This window comes from Dromiciops gliroides, chromosome 2, assembly GCF_019393635.1.
Source record: "Dromiciops gliroides isolate mDroGli1 chromosome 2, mDroGli1.pri, whole genome shotgun sequence".
Classification (NCBI taxonomy): Eukaryota; Metazoa; Chordata; class Mammalia; order Microbiotheria; family Microbiotheriidae; genus Dromiciops; species Dromiciops gliroides.
In genome coordinates this window covers 464,445,644-464,465,022 of record NC_057862.1, presented here as the reverse complement: position 1 = coordinate 464,465,022, position 19,379 = coordinate 464,445,644, and the positions used below count along the sequence as shown (strand labels likewise).

The 19,379-nt window shown below is 45.2% G+C and overlaps 1 protein-coding gene across 2 annotated transcripts; it reads right to left on the bottom strand.

The window, feature by feature from the left end:
* Positions 1-773: 773 nt before the first annotated feature.
* Positions 774-14,102, bottom strand: SYS1 (SYS1 golgi trafficking protein). 2 transcript variants are annotated; one of them, XM_043984546.1, is made up of 4 exons: positions 13,924-14,102; positions 13,153-13,432; positions 11,500-11,567; positions 774-2,908 (listed from the first exon to the last, which is right to left on the bottom strand). In XM_043984546.1, the coding sequence occupies exons 2-4, from the start codon at positions 13,312-13,314 to the stop codon at positions 2,722-2,724; spliced, it is 417 nt and encodes a 138-aa protein (XP_043840481.1). In that variant the 5' UTR covers positions 13,315-13,432; positions 13,924-14,102; the 3' UTR covers positions 774-2,721. The 2 variants fall into 2 exon arrangements, with proteins under 2 accessions (XP_043840481.1, XP_043840480.1); XM_043984545.1 differs by lacking the exon at positions 774-2,908 and adding an exon at positions 9,161-10,604 and having other exon boundaries at positions 13,924-14,095.
* Positions 14,103-19,379: the final 5,277 nt, after the last annotated feature.

The window sequence follows — 19,379 nt, the reverse complement described above, 5'->3', positions numbered from 1 at the left end:
GTCTTTGAGCAGGCAGGTGGTGCGTACTCAGAGTGATTGGGAAGGCGAGAGGTCAGCCCGCGCCTTCGGGAAGTTCGAGAGGAGTCACGACTGTGCAAATAAATGTCCCAAGCAACACAGCACGGGGTTAGAGCCATCTGGCCAAAATTCGTCTGTCCTTAGGAAAGGGGGAGGAAGTGGGCAGTCTTGGGCAGGGAAGCCAAGAATGGTGGGACTTACTGAAGAGTAGAATTAATCATGGGCTAATCCAGGTCTGGCCAGTGAGTACGGCATATCGGGATCGGGACGTCATAATTGTTTCTCTCTGGCTTCAGAACTCTCCCCCTTCCATTCCCCACCTCAAGGATGATCTCTGGGGGAGGAAAGAAAAGAGGGATCCAGTCCCTCCCAGAGTGCCTACCTGGAATGGGCACTGGTACCCTTATGTAGTAGGGGGTACATTCAGACAAGTGATCTTCCAATATTTCCTCAGATGCTTCATTGTAGATTTTTTTAATCATAAAAGTATTTTTTCCAGTTACATGTAAAGATAGTTTTCAACATTTGTTTCCATAAGATTTCTAGTTCCAAATTTTTTTTCTCCCTCCCTCCCCCCTCCCCCAGACAGCAAGCAATCTGATATAGGTTATTTATGTACAATCACATCCAACACATTTCTGCGTTAGTCATGTTGTGAAAGAAGAATCAGAACACAAGGGGAAAACCTCAATAAAGAAAAAACACACACACCAAAAAGTAGAAACAGTATGGTTCAATTTACATTCAGAATCCACAGTTCTTTTTTCTGGATGTGGAGAATATTTTCCATCATGAGTTCTTTGGAATTGTCTTGGATCTTTGCACCGCTGAGAAGAGCCAAGTCTATTACAGTTGATCATCATACAATGTTGCTTCATTGTAGATGACCACAACCCGGAGTTTCACCAAGCCTCTGGCAGCTCCTTCCACTTTGGAAAGGCTAGATTTAGATTTGGATATGATCCTTAGAGATCGCCCCTCATTTTACAGATGGGGAAAGTGAGACCCCAAAAGAGGAAGTGAACTGCTCAGGATCACTAAGCGGGCAAGTGTCCAGAGCCAGAATTAGAACTCAGTTTCTGTTTCAGAAACCAGAGTTCTTAAAAAATAAACAATTAAATGAATGAATGAATAAGTAAATGCATAAACAAATAAGTGAAAAGAGACCAGAGTTCTTGTCATTGACTCAAACTGATATTTTTTAAAATAACATATTGAAAAGGGTTAGAGATAAGATGCAGATCGGATGCAAAGGACCAGGAGACCTGGAGCCCAAATTTAGCTTGAGGAGACTTAGATTCTAAGTTTAATCAGTGATTCCGTCCTGACTCGGCCTCAGTTTCTTCCTCTATAAGAACATTGGGTCTATGACTATAGGATCATTAGGATCAGAGATTTTGATTTTGAACTGAAAGGAAATTCAGGAGCCACTGGTCCCACCTACTCATTTTACAGATGAATCCGGGAAGTTGGTGATTTGCCCACGATCACGCAGGTAGGAAGCATAAGAGGAAGGATTTGGATCCAAGTCCTCGGAATCCAGGCAGTGCTTTTTCCCTCGTAGGACTCCGGTCCGACCCAACAGTTCCTCCTTTGTTGCTTGTCTATTAGTCTCAAGCCTCTGGACGGGACCCAGCGGCAGCTGGTTTTGGCTAGTGAGCCTGGCCAGGTGCGGGACCTGGGGCGGTGAGGCAAGCCGCACACTGGGCAGCTGAGGGAGGGAGAAGGAGGGAGCCAGGCGGTGGGAGCTAACGGGTTGGCTAAGATGAAGCTAAGCGTGAGCGGTTTGGGCTCCGGGTTCCGCGGCTCCGTTTTCCACATTGGGACCGTGCAGACTGCGCTAAGAGAAGCCATGGCGCTGGGTCTTCTGCTTTCGGGGCTGCTGCTGCTGCTGTTGCTGCCCACCTTTGGTAAGTCACCCAAGAGATGCTGAAACACTCACTGCATCTCTCTGCGATGCGCCCTCTCTGCTCCTCCACGTTCGTCCTCCCGCCTCCAGCCCCCAAGGTGCGCTCTCTTCCCTCCCTGGGCAAACTCTCACTTCTGCGTTCTAATTTCTTCCCTTTGGGGCTGCGACTGTGGCGCCTTCCCTCCCAGTTAAGTAAGTCCCTGAGCGGCACTCTCCGTGCCCAGCGCAAACTGCTTTTTATCCTCTAGAGCGTGTGCGCTCTCAACCCGCCACTGCGCCCAGCTTTGTCTCCGCACCCTCCGCGTTTCCTCTTATTTAGGAACGCCTTTTGGTCTCTCTGCCCATTCCCACTCCAAGAGGCTTCCTTCTCTGTATCCGCGGAACCTCCCCCTCGGTCCTAGAGCCTCCCTTGGCTCCCTTCTTCCTAGTCCTGCCCAACTTGTTTGTCTCTCTCACTGCCTGGGGCAAAATGAGTTTAACTGTAAATTGAGGTAGGGTGAAGGGAAGACCCGGATGAAAGGCTCGGGGGTGGGGGGATGTGGGGTCCCGGAAGACTGAGGAGAGTGAACCGTGGTGGCTTAAGAACGGGCTTTTTCTGGGGTACAGGGCGAGCAACAGGAAAACTAGAGTTTGCATGAGGGAGAGCGACAAGTTGTTCAGTGATTGTCCGACAAGTGCCGTTGTGGGGATTGGGGGTAGAGTCGGGGGAGCAGGACTAGCGACCTATACTGCCACTGCATATGGAGCTGGGCTAGCTCATCCCATCCCATCCCCTCTCTTCTATTCCAGGGACTTCAGGCAAGGCTCGGGATGCCCAAGTAGAATGCCTTCAAGTGTACCGCGGATTTTCTGCCTGCGTACTGCAGCTGGGAAGCAGCATGGCTGAGGCACAGGGGCTGCCGGCAGTCTGTGGGTAAGGAGAGTTCATCCTTCCTCTCCCTCTGGAGGCCGCTTGCCCAGCGTTGGGGTCCCCACAGGTCCCTGGAAGAGTTGGATGAAGGGGACTGAAATCAGAAGAAAGGAGATAACACCCCTATTCACTCCTTTTCACCTGCTTCACTAGCATGTCCTGAGGGTACTCATGACCTCATTTCTTCCCACTAATGAGCAGCTGCTCAACCACCCAACCTCCGGGAATTAATTACCCACGGTATTTGAAAGGGGAGTTTATGTTCCTTCATAACCTCCCGAATCATCTGCTGAAATACCAAGATTCTTGACCTGCTTCCCACAGTGCCCGTGCAAGCTTGACTTTCTGATGGGCAAAAAGGTTATTTCTAATGAGAGTGGTGCAAAATCTGCCATTACCCGAATGGAAATCCTTTGCTGACCTGTCAGAAAGCTGATGGTTTTAAGTGTCTTTGAAGCTCATGGTCTTTTCAGCAAAGAGCACTGGACAAGGGCAGGATCTGATCCAAAGTCTGTTACCTTCTGTAGCACCTCAGCCTCTTAATAAATGTTGAATGAGGGTTCTAATCCTGCCGGGGCACTAATTCATTGTGTGACTTGTATTTATTTATTTTGGTGAGGCAATTGGGGTTAAGTGACTTGCCCACGGTCACACAGCTAGTAAGTGTTAAGTGTCTGAGGCCGGATTTGAACTCAGGTACTCCTGAATCCAGGGCTGGTGCTCTATCCACTGTGCCATCTAGCTGCCCCCCATTGTGTGACTTTTAAATCTCTGTCGGAAGTTCAGTTTACTCTGAAAAATGAAGTCGCTGAACTAGTTAATCCTTACGGTCCCTTTCTGCTCTATAATTCTATGATTTACCTGAAAGGACTGAGGTAGAGAGGGAGACAAGGTCACACAGCAACAAAGTTACAGAAAGGTCTTGGGATCTCCTGCCTCCTAAGCCCAATCAGTGTTCTTTTCTCCAGGAAAGCCACAAATAATGAAGACAAGGCCAAAATTCAGTAAGTTTTACTTTGGATACTTTACTATCTCTTTAAAATCTTATTTCCCGGGGCAGTGGATAGAGCACCTCCTGGATTCAGGAGTAACTGAGTTCAAGTCCAGCCTCAGACACTTAATACTTACTAGCTGTGTGACCCTAGGCAAGTCACTTAACCCCAATTGCTTCACTCACTATATATATATATATATATATATATATACACACATACATAATTTCCCCTCCTCCCCCAATAGGAAAATATGCCTTGGAACAAGTCACCAAGTCATCATGTTCTTAACCTTACAACATCCAAACCATTCATCTCTATTTTGGCCTCACTTTCCTCCCTTCACAGCCCTACAGTTAGCTAAAATTCAGCTACATACATTGTCTTTCTCCCATAATTCCCTTGCCCCCTCATCTTGTCATTCATCCCCATCAACCCTGATCTCCTCAGCTATCTGCTTTTTTTCCACCCCCACTTTTCTGTAGCTCATTAATAGTAGAAGCCATACATCTCCCTGTGTCCACTACAAATTCCTCTTTTAAAATTTTCAGGCCCTCATTGCTGTACAGCATCCTTTTATTCTTCTTTGATTAACTATCCAATTCCCTCTCAGTGACTATTCCAAAGCTCCTCTCTTCAAGACCTCCCTTTAAGCAGATGTTCTTATATCCTATTTTAATGATTGGGAAATCACCTCACATTGCCCCTACTCCACATACACCTCAGAATCCCTCTAGATTTTTCCCTGCTGCCTGTTCCTTTGCTCTAGACTCCTTGCCAACATAAAGCTCTCTACTTGTGCCCTTGCTTTCATCATCTTCCATCATTTCTTCTCTTGCTCTCACCAACAGCATCTCTCTTAACTGGCTCCCTCCCAGTACAAACAGGTTTTCATCTACCCCATCTGCTCTCAAGCTAGAAGTCCTTCATCTCTTCTCTCTTTCACTGCCAATCTCCTCAAAAGAATAATCTACATTTGCTTCTTCAATTTCTACACTACCTATTCACTTTTCAGCCATTTGCAATCTGTTTTTCAATCTCACACTGGAATGAAACTGCTCCCTCCAAGGTGACCAACAATTTCTTAACTACTAAATCTGATGGCTTCTTGGTAAGCATGCTCCTTGTCCTTTCTGCAGATATTGCCAATATTAATCACCCCCTCCTAATCGATAAGCTTCTATCACACTGCTCTCACTTGATCCTTTTACCTGCCAGATTTGTTTCTCAGTCCCCTTTGCCAGATCATTGTCTCCTACCCCTTTAGCAGGGGAACTCCTCAGGGGTCTGTCCTATACCCTTATCTCTCTCTATGCTTAATCTTTTCCTTGGTGTTGTCATCTGCTCACACTGGTTCAGTTAATTAACCCTTATATGCACCTCTAGTCCCTTTCCTGAGTTCATTTCATAACACCAACTGGCAATCATCTATTTCTTCCTAGATATCCTGTAGGCACCTAGGTGGCGCAGTGGATAAAGCACCGGCCCTGGATTCAGGAGGACCTGAGTTCAAATCCGACCTCAGACAGTTGATACTTACTAGCTGTGTAACTCTGGGCAAGTCACTTAACCCTCATTGCCCCGCGGGAAAAAAAAATGCCTTTGAATCTTCATCTACCCTCAGCATCCCCCCAAAATCTGTTAGATTCTACTTTCACAATATCTCTTGAAATAATAAGAGCTAGCATCTATATAGTACTTGCTACTGGCCAGGCACTTTGCAAATATCACCTCATTTGATCATCACAACCCTGAGGGATAGGTGCTATTATCCTTATTTTACAGTTGAAGAAACTGAGGCAAACAGAGGTTAAGTGACTTGCTCATGGTCACACAGCTAGTGTTTGATGCTAGATTTGAACTCGTGTACATCTTCCTGAAGCCTTGCCTAGCAATCTATCCACTACCTACCTAGCCTCTTCTCTCAACTCATGGACTAATACCATAGTTAAGATCTTTTATCATCTCTCTCCTAGCCTATTTAATAGGCTCCAACTTGGCTTCTGTTTTTGGTTTTTCCCCCTTCCTAGTCTTTTCTGTACTGCTAAAATAATTCTTCCTAAAACATAGGTCTAACCGTATCATTCCACTCCCCAGCTCAAAAAATCTTTAGTGGCTTCCCATTTGTTCTAACCTGATTATTTAAAGTCCTCCTCAATTTGGCTCCTATCCAGGTTTCCATTTTTTTTTTCTTGCTACTCTGCCTTCTACACTCCATATTCTAGCCAACCTGGATTTCTAGCTGTTCTCTGCACTCAGCATTGGCTCTCCTATGCTAGGGACTCAAACCGGTACATCCTCTATGCTAGGAATACATGCCTCCATCATCTCTGCCACAAAGAAACCTTCTCTTCCAACAAGACTAAGCTCAGGTTCCATCTCTTAAGAGAAGCCTTCCCTCACTGATAAATTGGAAATTGACCCGTGAACAAACATGATTACGAAGAGCCCAAGTTGATGCCCTGTCTGTTGGAAGGAATTGGGGATGTTTAGCCTGGGGAAGAAACTCAGAGCATGATTTAAAGTATTTGGAAGGCTTTAAATATCTGAAAGGCTATCATGTTTAAGAGGGATCAGACTTGTTCTTTTTGGCCCCAAGGGCAGAACTAAGCTGCAAAGGGTAGAATTTGCCAAGGGGCAAATTTAGGGCTGGATGTAAGGGGAAAACTTAACAGTTCGAGCCCTCTAAAAGTGGGATGGGCTGCCTCAGGAGGTGTTGGGGGGGGGGTCCCCCTCATGGAGAGCCCTTAATCAAAGATTTACTGACAAGGTCGTCAAAGAGGTTCTTTTTAAGGTATGAGTTAAACCAGTCAGCCTCTGAGTTCCCTTCCAAATCTGAAATTCGAGGGTGATTCCCTGTTCTGTAATTGTTGTCTCCCTCCTCAATTTTCTTTATTTTTGGGGGTTTTTTTTGTTTTTTTTTTTGCAGGGCAATGGGGGTTAAGTGACTTGCCCAGGGTCACACAGCTAGTAAGCGTCAAGTGTCTGAGGCCGGATTTGAACTCAGATACTCCTGAATCCTGGGCCGGTGCTTTATCCACTGCGCCACCTAGCCGCCCCCCTCAATTTTCTTTGTATCACATTTATTTGTGTACCTGGCAGATCCCACTCCCAGCACTATCCCTGCAGGACAGATTTTGTTTTTCTCTTTGTGGTCAGCACCTAGCACCTAGTGTTGATAAATAGAAGATGCTTATCATAAGGCTTACTAATTAAAGTATACAAAGCCCTGACCTCTTTGGTCCTTTTGACTGTAGGTATTGGGAAGAGTTTCATGCCTGCGCCCTGACTACCCTCCAGGACTGTGAAGAGGAAGCAACCCTGATCTGGGAGACATTAAAAAAGGAATCTAGGAACCTCCACTTTCCTGGGAACTTGTTTGAGCTGTGCAGCCCCAAGGGTTCTGGGGGGCCAGGCCCTTTATTCCTCCTCCCCTGGCACCTGCTAAGCACTACTCTGCTCCTTGTTTGGTTCTAAGCAGGCCTGGGCCAGTGCATGGAACCTGTCTCCCTGAGCCAAACCTTCTCCTGTCCAAAGGATGGGAGATTCTTTACTGCCTTTTGCCAGGTCACTTGATCCAATGACTGATCCTAACAGAAGAGAGTCCTAACACCTACTGGTTTACTGCCTAGCTACCAGTACCCCACTCTCCCAGAATACATGCTGAGAAAAGAACCACAATGTATCCTTGGCAATTAAAAACCTTCCTGTGCTTCAGGAGTCTTGCATTTTATGGATTTTGCTATGTATCAGTAAGCCGTCCTTAGGAAGTCAATTTGGAATGAAGGGAAGCAGACCAGAGTTAATGTTTTTAGAAACTCTGAATTCTCGGTATTCAGTGTGATACTCTTGCTATATGAGTTCCAAATAATAGCTTACTTTTTTTTTTTTTAAGTGAGGCAATTGGGGTTTAAGTGACTTGCCCAGGGTCACACAGCTAGTAAGTGTTAAGTGTCTGAGGCCGGATTTGAACTCAGGTACTCCTGAATCCAGGGCCAGTACTCTATTCACTGCGCCATCTAGCTGCCCCCAATAGCTTACTTTTAAATTGTACTTTCCTTATAACAGTCCTTTGAGCTAAATTAGTGTAGTAAGCATTATTCCCATCTTACAGATGAGGAAAGAGGCCCAAAGAGGGCTATGGATTTGCCCAGTTCACACAGTGTAATAAGCAGAACCTGGGGCCTCAAACTAGAATTCTTTCCATCATACTACTTCTCCAATCTACAATAACTATGAATAGAGACAGCATTGCCATGACATGTAAATAGTGCTTTAAGGCTTGCAAAACAAGACTTTAAGGACATGATTGCATTTAAGCCTCACAGCAGACCTGTGAAGAAGGAATTAGAGGTGTCCTCTCTTTAAGTTCATTATTTATGACTCTACTATACCAGGAATCATATCTCAAATCAACTGAAGCAAAGGAAAGAACCGGGTGCCCTTTGGCAGCTCTCTTCTCATAACACCCTAAGGGGTCACCAGGTCCCATTATAAGATGCAGCAACTTAACTAGGAAAAGAAAATTTGGGTTACTGTCTGTTGGGACCATTGTGGAAAGAATTCAGGCATTGTTAGAGAGTTGGGTTCCTTCCAAGACACTGAAAACCTATGTCAGGTTCTATGCTTCTTCACCTTAAAGATTGAAACCTTAATAAAGTCACTTTCTTCCATCTCCTTGTAGGGCAGGATATCACCTTTTACATTTCCCTCATAGTCCAATCTTTACCCTTCCCCAATATCTCTCCATTTAATCATTGGCCTGCTTAAATTTGAACCTAGTTGGCCTTTAAACTTCCCTCTAGGTTAAAATCCAGAGCAGCATGGGAAATCCAGTGACTTCTTAAAGTCAGATCCACTTTGGATGTGGAAAAATCTGGCATTTTACAGGTCTCTTGGGCAGGTTTCTGGCTCACACCTCCTCTCTACAAAGCAAGAATCACTATAACTCATTAGCACCAAAAGTAGGTGTCAGGCAAATGTTTAACAGAACAGAGACCACTGTCCCCTAGGCTAGGAAATGATAAGGAGCCTGTGGTGGTATCTCTCAACTCAGTTTCAAAGGCAATTCCCTTAGGGTCTGGGAGGGGGAGGGTGGGAAGGGGGAATAGACTGGACTTCTATAGTAAGAGCAGAGGAAAGGGGTATCTGAATGTTGAAATGTGAGAACAGGCCAGGAACTTCAAGACATTAGTCTGACCTTCTAATTTGACAGATGAAGGAACCGAAGCTCCAAAAAGGGAAGTTACTGGCTCAAAATCACCCAGTTAGTTGCTGACTGAACAGTTTCCTGATGCCTGGTTCAGCACTCTTTTCACCAAAGAACAACACTGGTTCTTTACAAATTTATTAACTCTTAATAGGACTTTAAGGCTTTACAAAATGCAGTCATCACAACAGCTCAGTAAGTCAGGTTGGACCAGTATTATTATCCCTATTTTACAAATAAGGAAACTAAGGCTTACAAGAGGGGAAAAGAAAGGCCCTTGGTTGTGTAGCTAGTGAGTGTCCAAACCAGGACTAGAACCCTTCTCCTGACCCCAGTTCTTGTGCTCTCTCCCATCCTGCTCTGCTAGTCCAATGGAAAGGCTGCCTCTACAACCAGGAAGGGAAACGAGGCCAATACCTTACTTAGTGAGACACTCTTCCCAATAATTTATCACAGTAACACAAAATCAACATGGGCAGAACTGGAAAATACTGTATTTATGTCAAAAGGAAGTCGAGAAGCTGTCAGCCACTCCAACAGGACATTACTCCCCAAAAGAGCATCCCAATGGTAAAGCACTACCTCCTCTTCCTCTTCCTTACATCACCTCCAACTGGTAAGAGAAAAACCCTAGATGGGTGGAACACTGGGCTTGTCCCATCACTGAATAACTCTGTATTCCCATCTGTACTATAGTTCCAAGGGAAGGAGGGAGTAACTGCCAGCCCATACTCCCTAGGGTCCCAAGAGCCATCCCTCACGGGAACCAGGGGTCAGGAATAGAACAGACAAGGGGGAGCCAAAGGAAGGTCACTGGCCAGTATGTATGTTTCGGGGAAGCAGGATTTGGGTTTCACCAGCATTGAGTGCCTCCATCAGCCTGGATTACCCCATTTATGATCTCCCCATCCACAGAAACAAGTGTCACCCCTAACTGAACGTCTTTGGTCCAGCAAAACTGGAGAAGTTCTATCTATCCCAAGTAGGCAGGGTGGATAGCTATGCAGGTGATTTACTCCAATCAGAGTTTCTTGATTTTTTTTCTTTAAAAAACAAAAGGATGATGGCAAGAATGGTGGAAAGAGTGAGACATCTCCAATTTTTGCTTTCTCTTTTCACTCTGCCTTTGCCCATAGGAAACGTTCTCTTCCTGATGCATTTCTTCCCAGCAGACACCATTGCCTCAGCTTATGCCGGTCGACTGCCCCCTGGCTGACTGGTGGAGTCTGTTTCTCTCACACCAATGTCAACTTCACATTGGCCAAGTCCCTCTCAGTGCCAGCAAAAAGACCTGAAGGATATGCATGGCCCCAGAAGTCAATCTCCTAGACATTGGATTTGGGAGTAGAATTAAGGGGGATCTCCTTGAGCTCCGTCCTCATACAGAGGTACTCCCCAATCACAGCCATCAGGGCGATACACACAGCATGCACCAGCCACCACGTCAGTGACGAGGGGAAATGGGAACTGTAGATCCAGCATCCCAGTAGATGGAAGAAATGGACTGTGACAGTGAAGTCCAAACACTGTTTCCCTCGACGGATGAAGTATAACAAACCAAGAGCACTGTCATGAGAGACAAAATGGGATGATATCACTGGGTCGGTCCTACTTTGAGAGAAGCATCCAGCAATCTGAAGGGAACTTATCTGACAGGTCACTGATTAGACTGAAGGATAAAAGTCATAAGGACAGGAAATGGGCAAATAACAAACAAGTTGAGTTTTGTGACTGTAAAAATCAAAGATGCCACCCAGAGAAAAAAGATTAGGCCATATATTCATAGACAATTGAAGAGGCTGTGAGGTATCTTTAAAGAACACAGAGCAGGAAATAACTTTAGACACCAAGTAGCCTAACTTCATCATTTTAGGTATGAAGTCCCTGAAGACCAGAGAGAAGTGACTTGCCCAGGGTCATTGGAGGTGGTCATAACAGAGGGGAGATCTAGAATCTTCATCTCTTGGGTCTCAACTCAGTGGTCTTATCTCTAGACCACATTACATCTGGCAGAAAGATAAAGATGTCAATCTATGTCAGAATTACTTTTCTACGGAAACTAGAAATGGGATAAGTACCTAAATAAGCTTACTTTCTTTCACTACTCCCTAAAAAGGGGTGGTTGTTGTCATGTCCAACACTTCTGTGACCCCATTTGGGGTTTTCTTGGCAAAGATACCAGAGTAGTTTGCCATTTCCTTCTTCATACAAATGAGGAAACTGAGACAAACAAGGTTAAGTGACTTTCCCACATTCACATGGCTGATAAGTGTCTGAAGCCAGATTTGAACTCAGACCTTCCTGACTACAGGCCCAGCACACTCTATCCACTGAGACACTTAGCTGCCCCAGAAAGGGACACTCATATCAAGTCATAATCTATGGGGATAGCCCTAATACTTGGCCAAAAGAAGCTTTGTCTTAGGAACTCCAGATGACTTGTGAGGCTGGGGATACTCACCAGGTAAGAGCATTGAGAATGAAGGCCATCATAGAGAGACGGCCAGGAGGAGTAGAGAAGCCCAGGATCTGAGGAAAAACAGAGAAGGAAGAACTCACAAATGTAGTGACATTGGATGTGAAGATAATTTTTCAACAATGGGCCAGATTAGGAACCCCAGCAGGATGATAATGATATCACATGCTAATAACAGCTCAGATTTACATAGTATTTTAAAATTATTTATACATACACAAAAAAACCCCTTCAAATGATAATCAAATGAACTGTACTATACCCATTTTTTTCAAGTGAGGAAACGGAGGCTCAAAGAGAATAAGTCACAGCTAACAAGGAAAAGGATTAGAACCTATCACCAAATAAAGGCTAAGTAGATATTCCTAGGATTCATTCAGGTATAAGTGAGAAGTTAAATCCTGAGGTTACTGAGGTTCAACCAATAACCTGATGATAGATCCTGGTCAAGGCTATGCACCCAGAAAAGGTCTCCCTATCAAGTAGCCTTGATTAGGTCCCTGGAGTCTCAGCAGGGTCTCCTCTCGAGTAGAGGATTCTAATTATCCCTCCAGTCTCATCTCCCTATTCTACCTCCCCAGACACTCGGCTCTCCAGCACAATGAACTGCTCACAATCTTCCCCTATAGTCTACATCTTCCCATCTCTGACAATGTGTCCCTAACTCTACCTAAATCTTTACAAGCTTAGGTCAAATGCCACTTTTTCCTGATCTTTCCCTTCTTTGAACATGGCACACTCTGCACTTCTCTTACATGTTTATCATACTCTTAATATTATACTTAGCTTATCCCACCCTGACATCCCCAATGGGAAGCTCTTTTAAGTCAGAGAGATTGGGTCTCATTGATCTTTGTTTCCTGCCTAGTCACCTTCCATAGAGAACCCAAAACTTGGGGCAGCTAGGTCGTGAAAGTGGATAAAGCACCAGCCCTGAATTCAGGAGAACCTGAGTTCAAATCCTGTCTTAGACACTTGAAGCTTACTAGCTGTGTGACTCTGGGCAAGTCACTTAACCCTCACCGCCCCACAAAAAGGGGGGGGGGTAAAGTCCAAGTCAAATACCATCTCCAAGATGTTTACTCTGCTCCCCGCCAAGTAAGTAACATTCTTTCCCTCTAAATCTCAAGTACTACTTTGTTTCACTCTGTCTAATTATCATGTAACATGTTACAAAATGATTTGTATATGTGTCAATTCACCATACTACAATATAAATTCCATGAGAACTGGGAACTTGTCTTATCTCAACTTTGTAGCTTTGTATAAGCAGAAATCTCTGTGCACAGTCAGTATTAATGGTTAACAAATTAGTGCCAGCTGGCTGACACCGTTGACCAGCGACCAAGTGTCGCCCTGTGTGACACAGAGCTGAGTGAATGAAAGGGCTGAATGAGTGACTGTCTGCCCACCAGGGTCACTGAGTGGGCTACTGGTTGGGACTGGCTGGCTGACCAGGTGGCTAGACTCACTGACTGGCTGGGTGAGTGGGTGACTGTGTAACTGGCTGAAAGTATGAGCCACTGAGTAGCTGAATGAATGAATGAAAGTGATTGTTAGTGAAGGAGTTACTGACTGAGCATGTCCCAGACCCTCCACAACCTCAAGGCTGAACATCTGGTTCCCGAGGGCCCTTACCTCCGGGCTGAATATCTGGTCCAGAGAGGGGCTGCTCTGCACCAGGCTGTCCACCAGGGCCAACCACAGACCCAAGGAGCCATAGTAGACATTCTGCATGAGGACGATCTGGGAGACGATCAGGATGGGGTCCCACACATAGCTGCGGAACTGGCCGGCCATGGCCAGGGCTCCAGGGCTCCAGCCTCCAGTTTCAGGACCACTGCTGCCTCCTTCCCCCGGTGGTCTCCTCGTGTGCCCAAGCCATGGGAAGGGGAAGTGTGGAGGTCGGGGGACGAGCCTGCGGGGTCGGGGTCCAAGGCACAGTCAGCAGTCAGGGAGAACTTCGATAACCATGGCAACCCAGATGCCAGACCCATCCTCCTCCCAACCCCTGGCCAGCCCAGGGAGGGGGGGAACCCACTGCTGGGGGGCGGGGGGGGGAGGGGAAGCGAATATAATTATGAGGGAACTAAGGTGAACGAGGCCTCAATAAGCAGTCGGCAGGGCCAGGGTACTCAGCAGTATCTATTGCAACCACCCCCCCCCCCTCCCAGGTTCCTTCTTCCAACAGCCTGAATACTGGAGAGAAGTGGATGGTGCGGACTGGCCTGTTTCCATGGTAACCAGACCCTCCCTCCACCGGAGAGGGGTGGGGGGGAAAAGGAGGAGAACGGACGAGTCCATTTCTGGCGGAGGGCAGGGGGAAAGGGGCCCTGAGAGGTCAGGCTGTCCCACTCTGGAAGGTCAAGCAGGCTCTCAAACCTCCGCACGAGTCTAAGGTTCACTCACCCGGCCACGGACTGAGGTGCTGGTAGCTCGGCCCGGTCTTACCAAGTAGCCTTTCGAGCGGCGCGGACAGCTGGAACCATGGTGGTGGTGGCTCCTAGAGCGCCTTAACTCCTCCGGGTCACAGCCCCAGTAGTGGAAGGGACCTAACGCTTCCGGGGACACAGTAGGGGGCGGGGAAGAGGAGAGGAGAGAAATGCGGCTTTGCACAAGCGCACTGAGAATGACCTGCGAAAGAAGGGGCGGGGCGGAGGAGGGGAGGAAGAACTTCTAAGGAAGAAGAATAAGCGCACATGCGTATTAAAGAAATTGAAGAGAAACGGAAGTAGGGCGTTAGCTCAGTGGAACGTGTGTGCCCTCTGGCGGGAGCCTGTGTTTGGATGTCTTGGGGACCTGAGACTCTGTAGGAGGGAAGGAGGGAGGAGTTCCAAGTAAATGAAGGAGTCAAACTGGGAAATTCCTCAGCTAAAATGGCCCTGGCATGGATCTGCCTTTCTTTTTAGCCTGTCAGTAGTCACTGAGATCACACTATTGCTGTATACCCAGTAAAATTAGAATTTTAAAACTTTAAGTGCCTACTGTATACAAGGAGCCGTAGTGGGTTCTGTTTATCAGACAGAGGTCAATAACACTCAGACCATGCCCTCAGGAAGTTCACAGTAGATGGTAATTGATCTGGGAAGCAAAAAAGGGGTTAATAGAAAAACCTAAGACCCAAGCTCTAATTTAGATATGAGCTGTAAGAGGGATTCAGATCCCAGTTAATAGATAACTTACAAGTCAGAATGCTAGGTTCTCTTACCCATATAAATCAGTAGCCATAACAGGAACATAGGGAGCTAGACCATGAAGACCTTAGACTATGACAATAATACATTGATAGGCTATAGAAACTCAAACTAGGAAGAAAAGAAAAATGAAGATATTTTGAATCTAGCCATGGGAAACAGAAAGAGACATGCACAGAAAAGGCCAAATTTGTCCCCAGATTCACCTTATGACATGTAAACCCCCAAAACACCATGGGGGGGGTTGGTTTAAGACCCCAGGAACTCCAAATTAGGATAGGCCCTCCCCTGTACCTCCCTAAGGTGGAGATTATTATAATAAGACTGATAATCAATTTATCCAAACTATAACTGTCTTTCCTTTCCTTATTCCACCATTCTGGTTCTCTCCCTGTGGTCACCCACAGAATTGCAATAAGACTTGGGAAACTGAGTCACTGAATCTTGTAATTCTTTTGAGATGACTCACGATCAATTTGACCCTAATTCCAGGTCAGTAATAACTTGCTTTTATTTGAGACTTACAAGGGACTTTCCTCAAAATACAATATGTTAAAGTTGCATTAAACACCAAATTTTTGCAGAAAAAAAAAAGCAACTGGCTGTAGAGAATATCAATAGTGAACAAAGTGAGCTCCCAGACCCAGAAAGCAAATAGATCTGTAGCTATAGAGCGAGGGAAAGTGCTTTCCCAAGCCCCCAGCCCCTTTAGGGTACTCTGTAAGCCACCTTGTCTCAGAAAGCACTCTACCAGAACCCATTGCCTTACAAGAAGTGGCAGGTCTGCCCTGGGCCATTAAAACATTTGACAAAACATCAAGGCACACTGGATGGTTATACCATGCCTTTCACTGCTAGGACAGCACCAAGGACTGGATCTCAAACATAGGATTAAAACAAGAGCCTAGCACATACTTTATGTGTAGTTTCTCATAGTTATTCATCATCCCCTATTATCTTGAGAGAAAGCAAAGGAGCTGCCACCAAATGTGAACTCAATGTCCCTAGGGACCAAATAGTTCCTGGCCCAAGGAGATCTGATCTGGCCTCTGTGTTTGGGGAGGGATCCAATTTATCAATTTATCACTATCTATCGTAGCATACTAGAGCCATAGACTGTGCTATGGAGAGAGGGGGGACATTTATTAATGTATTAGACACTCACTATGTGCCAGGCATTGTGCTAAGCTCTTTACAAATATTATCCCATTTGAGATTTGTATGTGTGTGTATGTATATATGTATGTATGTGTATACACACATACACATGGATATATTTGTGTGAGAAAGAGAATTCTCACAACAACTCTGTAAGGTAGGTGCTCTTATTATTCCCATTTTACAGTTGAGGAAACTGAGACAAATAGAGGTTCAATGACTTGTTCAGGGTGACATAATTAGAATAATTAGAAGCCAGATTTGAAGTCAGGTGTTCCCAACTCCAGACCCAGCCACTTCAACATCCGCCTTCAAATGGTTAATAAATTTCCACCTCTACCTCTAAACTATACCTTATCTCTGAGACTAAATTGGTGAAAATTTCTATCTCCCTGCTACCAGCCCTCACCTCATCTTCATCCACCTAAATCCTACTCTTCCACAGTCCCTTATCCTCATTCAAACCTTCCCTTCAATTTTGCCCTCTGGAAACCACACCTCATTCTTAACAAGTTCCCTCTCATCTTAGACACTCTCATCTACTCAGATCTCACATCTCACATTCTTTCCATCTTTTTTCACTCAAAGAAATCTGGCTCAGGTTCCCTTCTGAGCACAATGCTGTCCCTCTTTAGTAACTGTCTGCTCATTCCCTCATGCTCCCAACACAATAGTCTGGGACAAACAAATAGGCATTTCTCCCTTATTACTGCCACTTCTCCAGGTCCTTCCTTTGCCACCATCACATAGCCATAGCCTGCCCTTCTTTGAGGTTCACTCCATTGGTTTCTGTGACCCAATCCCAATTCTCACTGTTGTCACTACTGAAATCCAAGTCATTCTTCCTATTTTCTCAAGATGGCACAATGGATAGAGAGATAGGCATAGAGTCAGGAAGATGAGTTTAAATTTGAACTCAAACACTAGCTGTGTGACTCTGGGCAAATCACTTAGCCTCTCCTAACCTCAATTTCTTTATCTTTAAAATAAGGATACTGACACCTACCTCCCTAAGGATAAAATAAGATAATATTTATAAAGTGCTTTGAAAACCTTAAAGTTACATATAGTATGTGAATTATACATAACATATACATGTATATATACACTATTATTATTATCCATAATTAGTTCACAGTTTTCCTCTCAATCCCAACCTATGCTCCTATATTTAGGGAGCTAGGTGGTGCAGTGAATAGAGCACTGGCCCTGCAGTCAAGAGAACCTGAGTTCAATTCTCAGGATTGGTCACTTAACCCCAGTTGCCTTAAACATCTGAGGCCATCTCCAATCTATATCTCTTGCTGTTGAACCCAGATGGCTCTGGAGGAGAGACTGAGGTTGGTGAACTTGCATAGCCCTCCCTCACTTAAATCCAATTCAGTGCAAGTCATGATATCATGATTTGAGAAGGAAGGACCAACAGCAACAAGGGACATCATCAATGTCCCCTCAAAAACTCTGATCTAGTTCACCACCCTCCTAAACTCCCATGACCTAAATCTTTAATAATAATAAAAGGAATATGGACTATCTTTGTAATCTCATTGGAATAGGAAATTCCCTCTACCAATGTGGTCACACCCCCAGAATGGGTCAGAGGTAAGACTTAAACCCATGTCTTGTGGAATGACTGTGAGTCCAGGTCTCTATCCATTACAGGACACTGTAATGTAATGTAATGAAAATAATAGCAGCTTGCAATTATATTATGATTTAATCTTTACAAAGTGCTTTACATTGTCTCATCTGATCCTGCTGAATTGTGAAATTCTGGACTGATCTTACCCTCCCATCCTTCCATTTCTCCCTTTGCTTCATACTTCCACTGCTGTTCTTCTTGTAACAGCTACTATCTCACTCCTACTCTGATGTCACTTTCCTCCAATCATAATCTGGACCACATGATTGACCAGTTCAACTAAAAACTATCCTCTTCTGTTGAAAATCTTGCCTCCTTGTCCTACTACTGCTCACATCTTGACGGACTCCAACCTCTTGTTAACCCTACTATCCTCATGCTCTGCTCCTACTGAGGTGCTACTGAATGCCATTGAAAGAAGTCATACAGGGGCAGCTAGGTGGTGCAGTGGATAGAGCACCGGCCCTGGAGTCAGGAGGACCTGAGTTCAAATCCAGCCTCAGACACTTAACACTTACTAGCTGTGTGACCCTGAGCAAGTCTCTTAACCCCAATTGCCTCACCAAAAAGAAAGGAAGGAAGGAAGGATAGAAGGAAGGAAGGAAGGATGGAAGGAAGGAAGGAAGAAGTCATACAGACTGCGTCTGTTGCATATTTATATTATCTAATTGCAAATAAGTCTGCACTATTGATTAAATGCCCTTTTATAGGGACAGCTAAGTGGTGCAGTGGATAAAGCACCGACCTGGGATTCAGCAGTACCTGAGTTCAAATCCAGGCTCAGACACTTGACACTTACTAGCTATGTGACCCTGGGCAAGTCACTTAACCCCCATTGCCCTGCAAAAAAAGAAAAAAAAAGCCCTTTTATATATCCCTGGTGAGTCCTCATTGCTACTCAAAAATCCTTGTATTCTTCCCCAATTGATTGTCATGCCACTTACAGTGAGAGTTCCAAACCTGTCCCCTCCTTTCTCAAGATATTTATGCCAACCTTCACCCCCTTCTTGGCAGAAGACCTCATCTTTTACTTTACTAAGAAAATCAAGACTCTAAGGTCTCTTTTCTCCTCTACTGCACATTTCAATATTCCCGTTCTCTATATATCTTTTGTTCTGGTCTTTGTGAAAGAGGTGGTCCTTTTCCTTGCCAAGATTAGTCAGTTAGGCAATAAACATTTATTAAGGGGCCACTATGTACCAGGCACTGTGCTAAGCACTGAGGATACAAAAAAGCAAAAGACAGTGCTTGCTCTCAAGGAGCTCACAGTCTAATGGGGGAAAGACAACATGGAGTACAAACAAACAAGCTATATACAGGATAAGTTAAAAATAATGTGGGCAGGGGGCAGCTAGGTGGCTTAGTGGATAAAGCACCGGCCCTGGATTCAGGAGGACCTGAGTTTAAATCCTGCCTCAGACACTTGACACTTACTGTGTGACCCTGGGCAAGTCACTTAACTGTCATTGCTCAGCAAAAACAAACAAACAAACAAAAAGAATTAAGAGGGGTTGGGAGACTTCCTTTAGAAGGTGAGATTTTAGCTAGGGCTTTAAAGAAGTAAGGGAAGCCAGGGGGCAGAGATGAAGAGGAGGAGAGCACTCCTTGCATGGGAAATAGCCAGAAGACCAGAGGCCAGTGTCACTGGGGTAGGGGAGAGGTGTATGGAGTAAGAAAACTGGGGAAGGGAGATGGTCATGAAGGGCTTTGGAGTCCAGAGGATTTTGTTTTTGACCTGGAGGTAGTAGGGAGCTACTGGAGGAGACAGAGAGAGACAGAGAGAGACAGAGAGAGACGGAGAGACAGAGACAGAGAGACGGAGAGACGGAGAGAGAAAAAGACAGAGAATAGGGAAGAGGGAGAGAGACTTG

Coding starts and splice junctions, on each gene's coding strand:
- SYS1 (XM_043984545.1), bottom strand. CDS start 13,314: ATGGCCGGCCAGTTCCGCAGCTATGTGTGGGACCCCATCCTGATCGTC. Junction 11,568..13,152: donor ACCAGATATTCAGCCCGGAG/GTAAGGGCCCTC, acceptor GTTTTTCCTCAG/ATCCTGGGCTTCTCTACTCC. Junction 10,605..11,499: donor ATTCTCAATGCTCTTACCTG/GTGAGTATCCCC, acceptor CTCTCATGACAG/TGCTCTTGGTTTGTTATACT.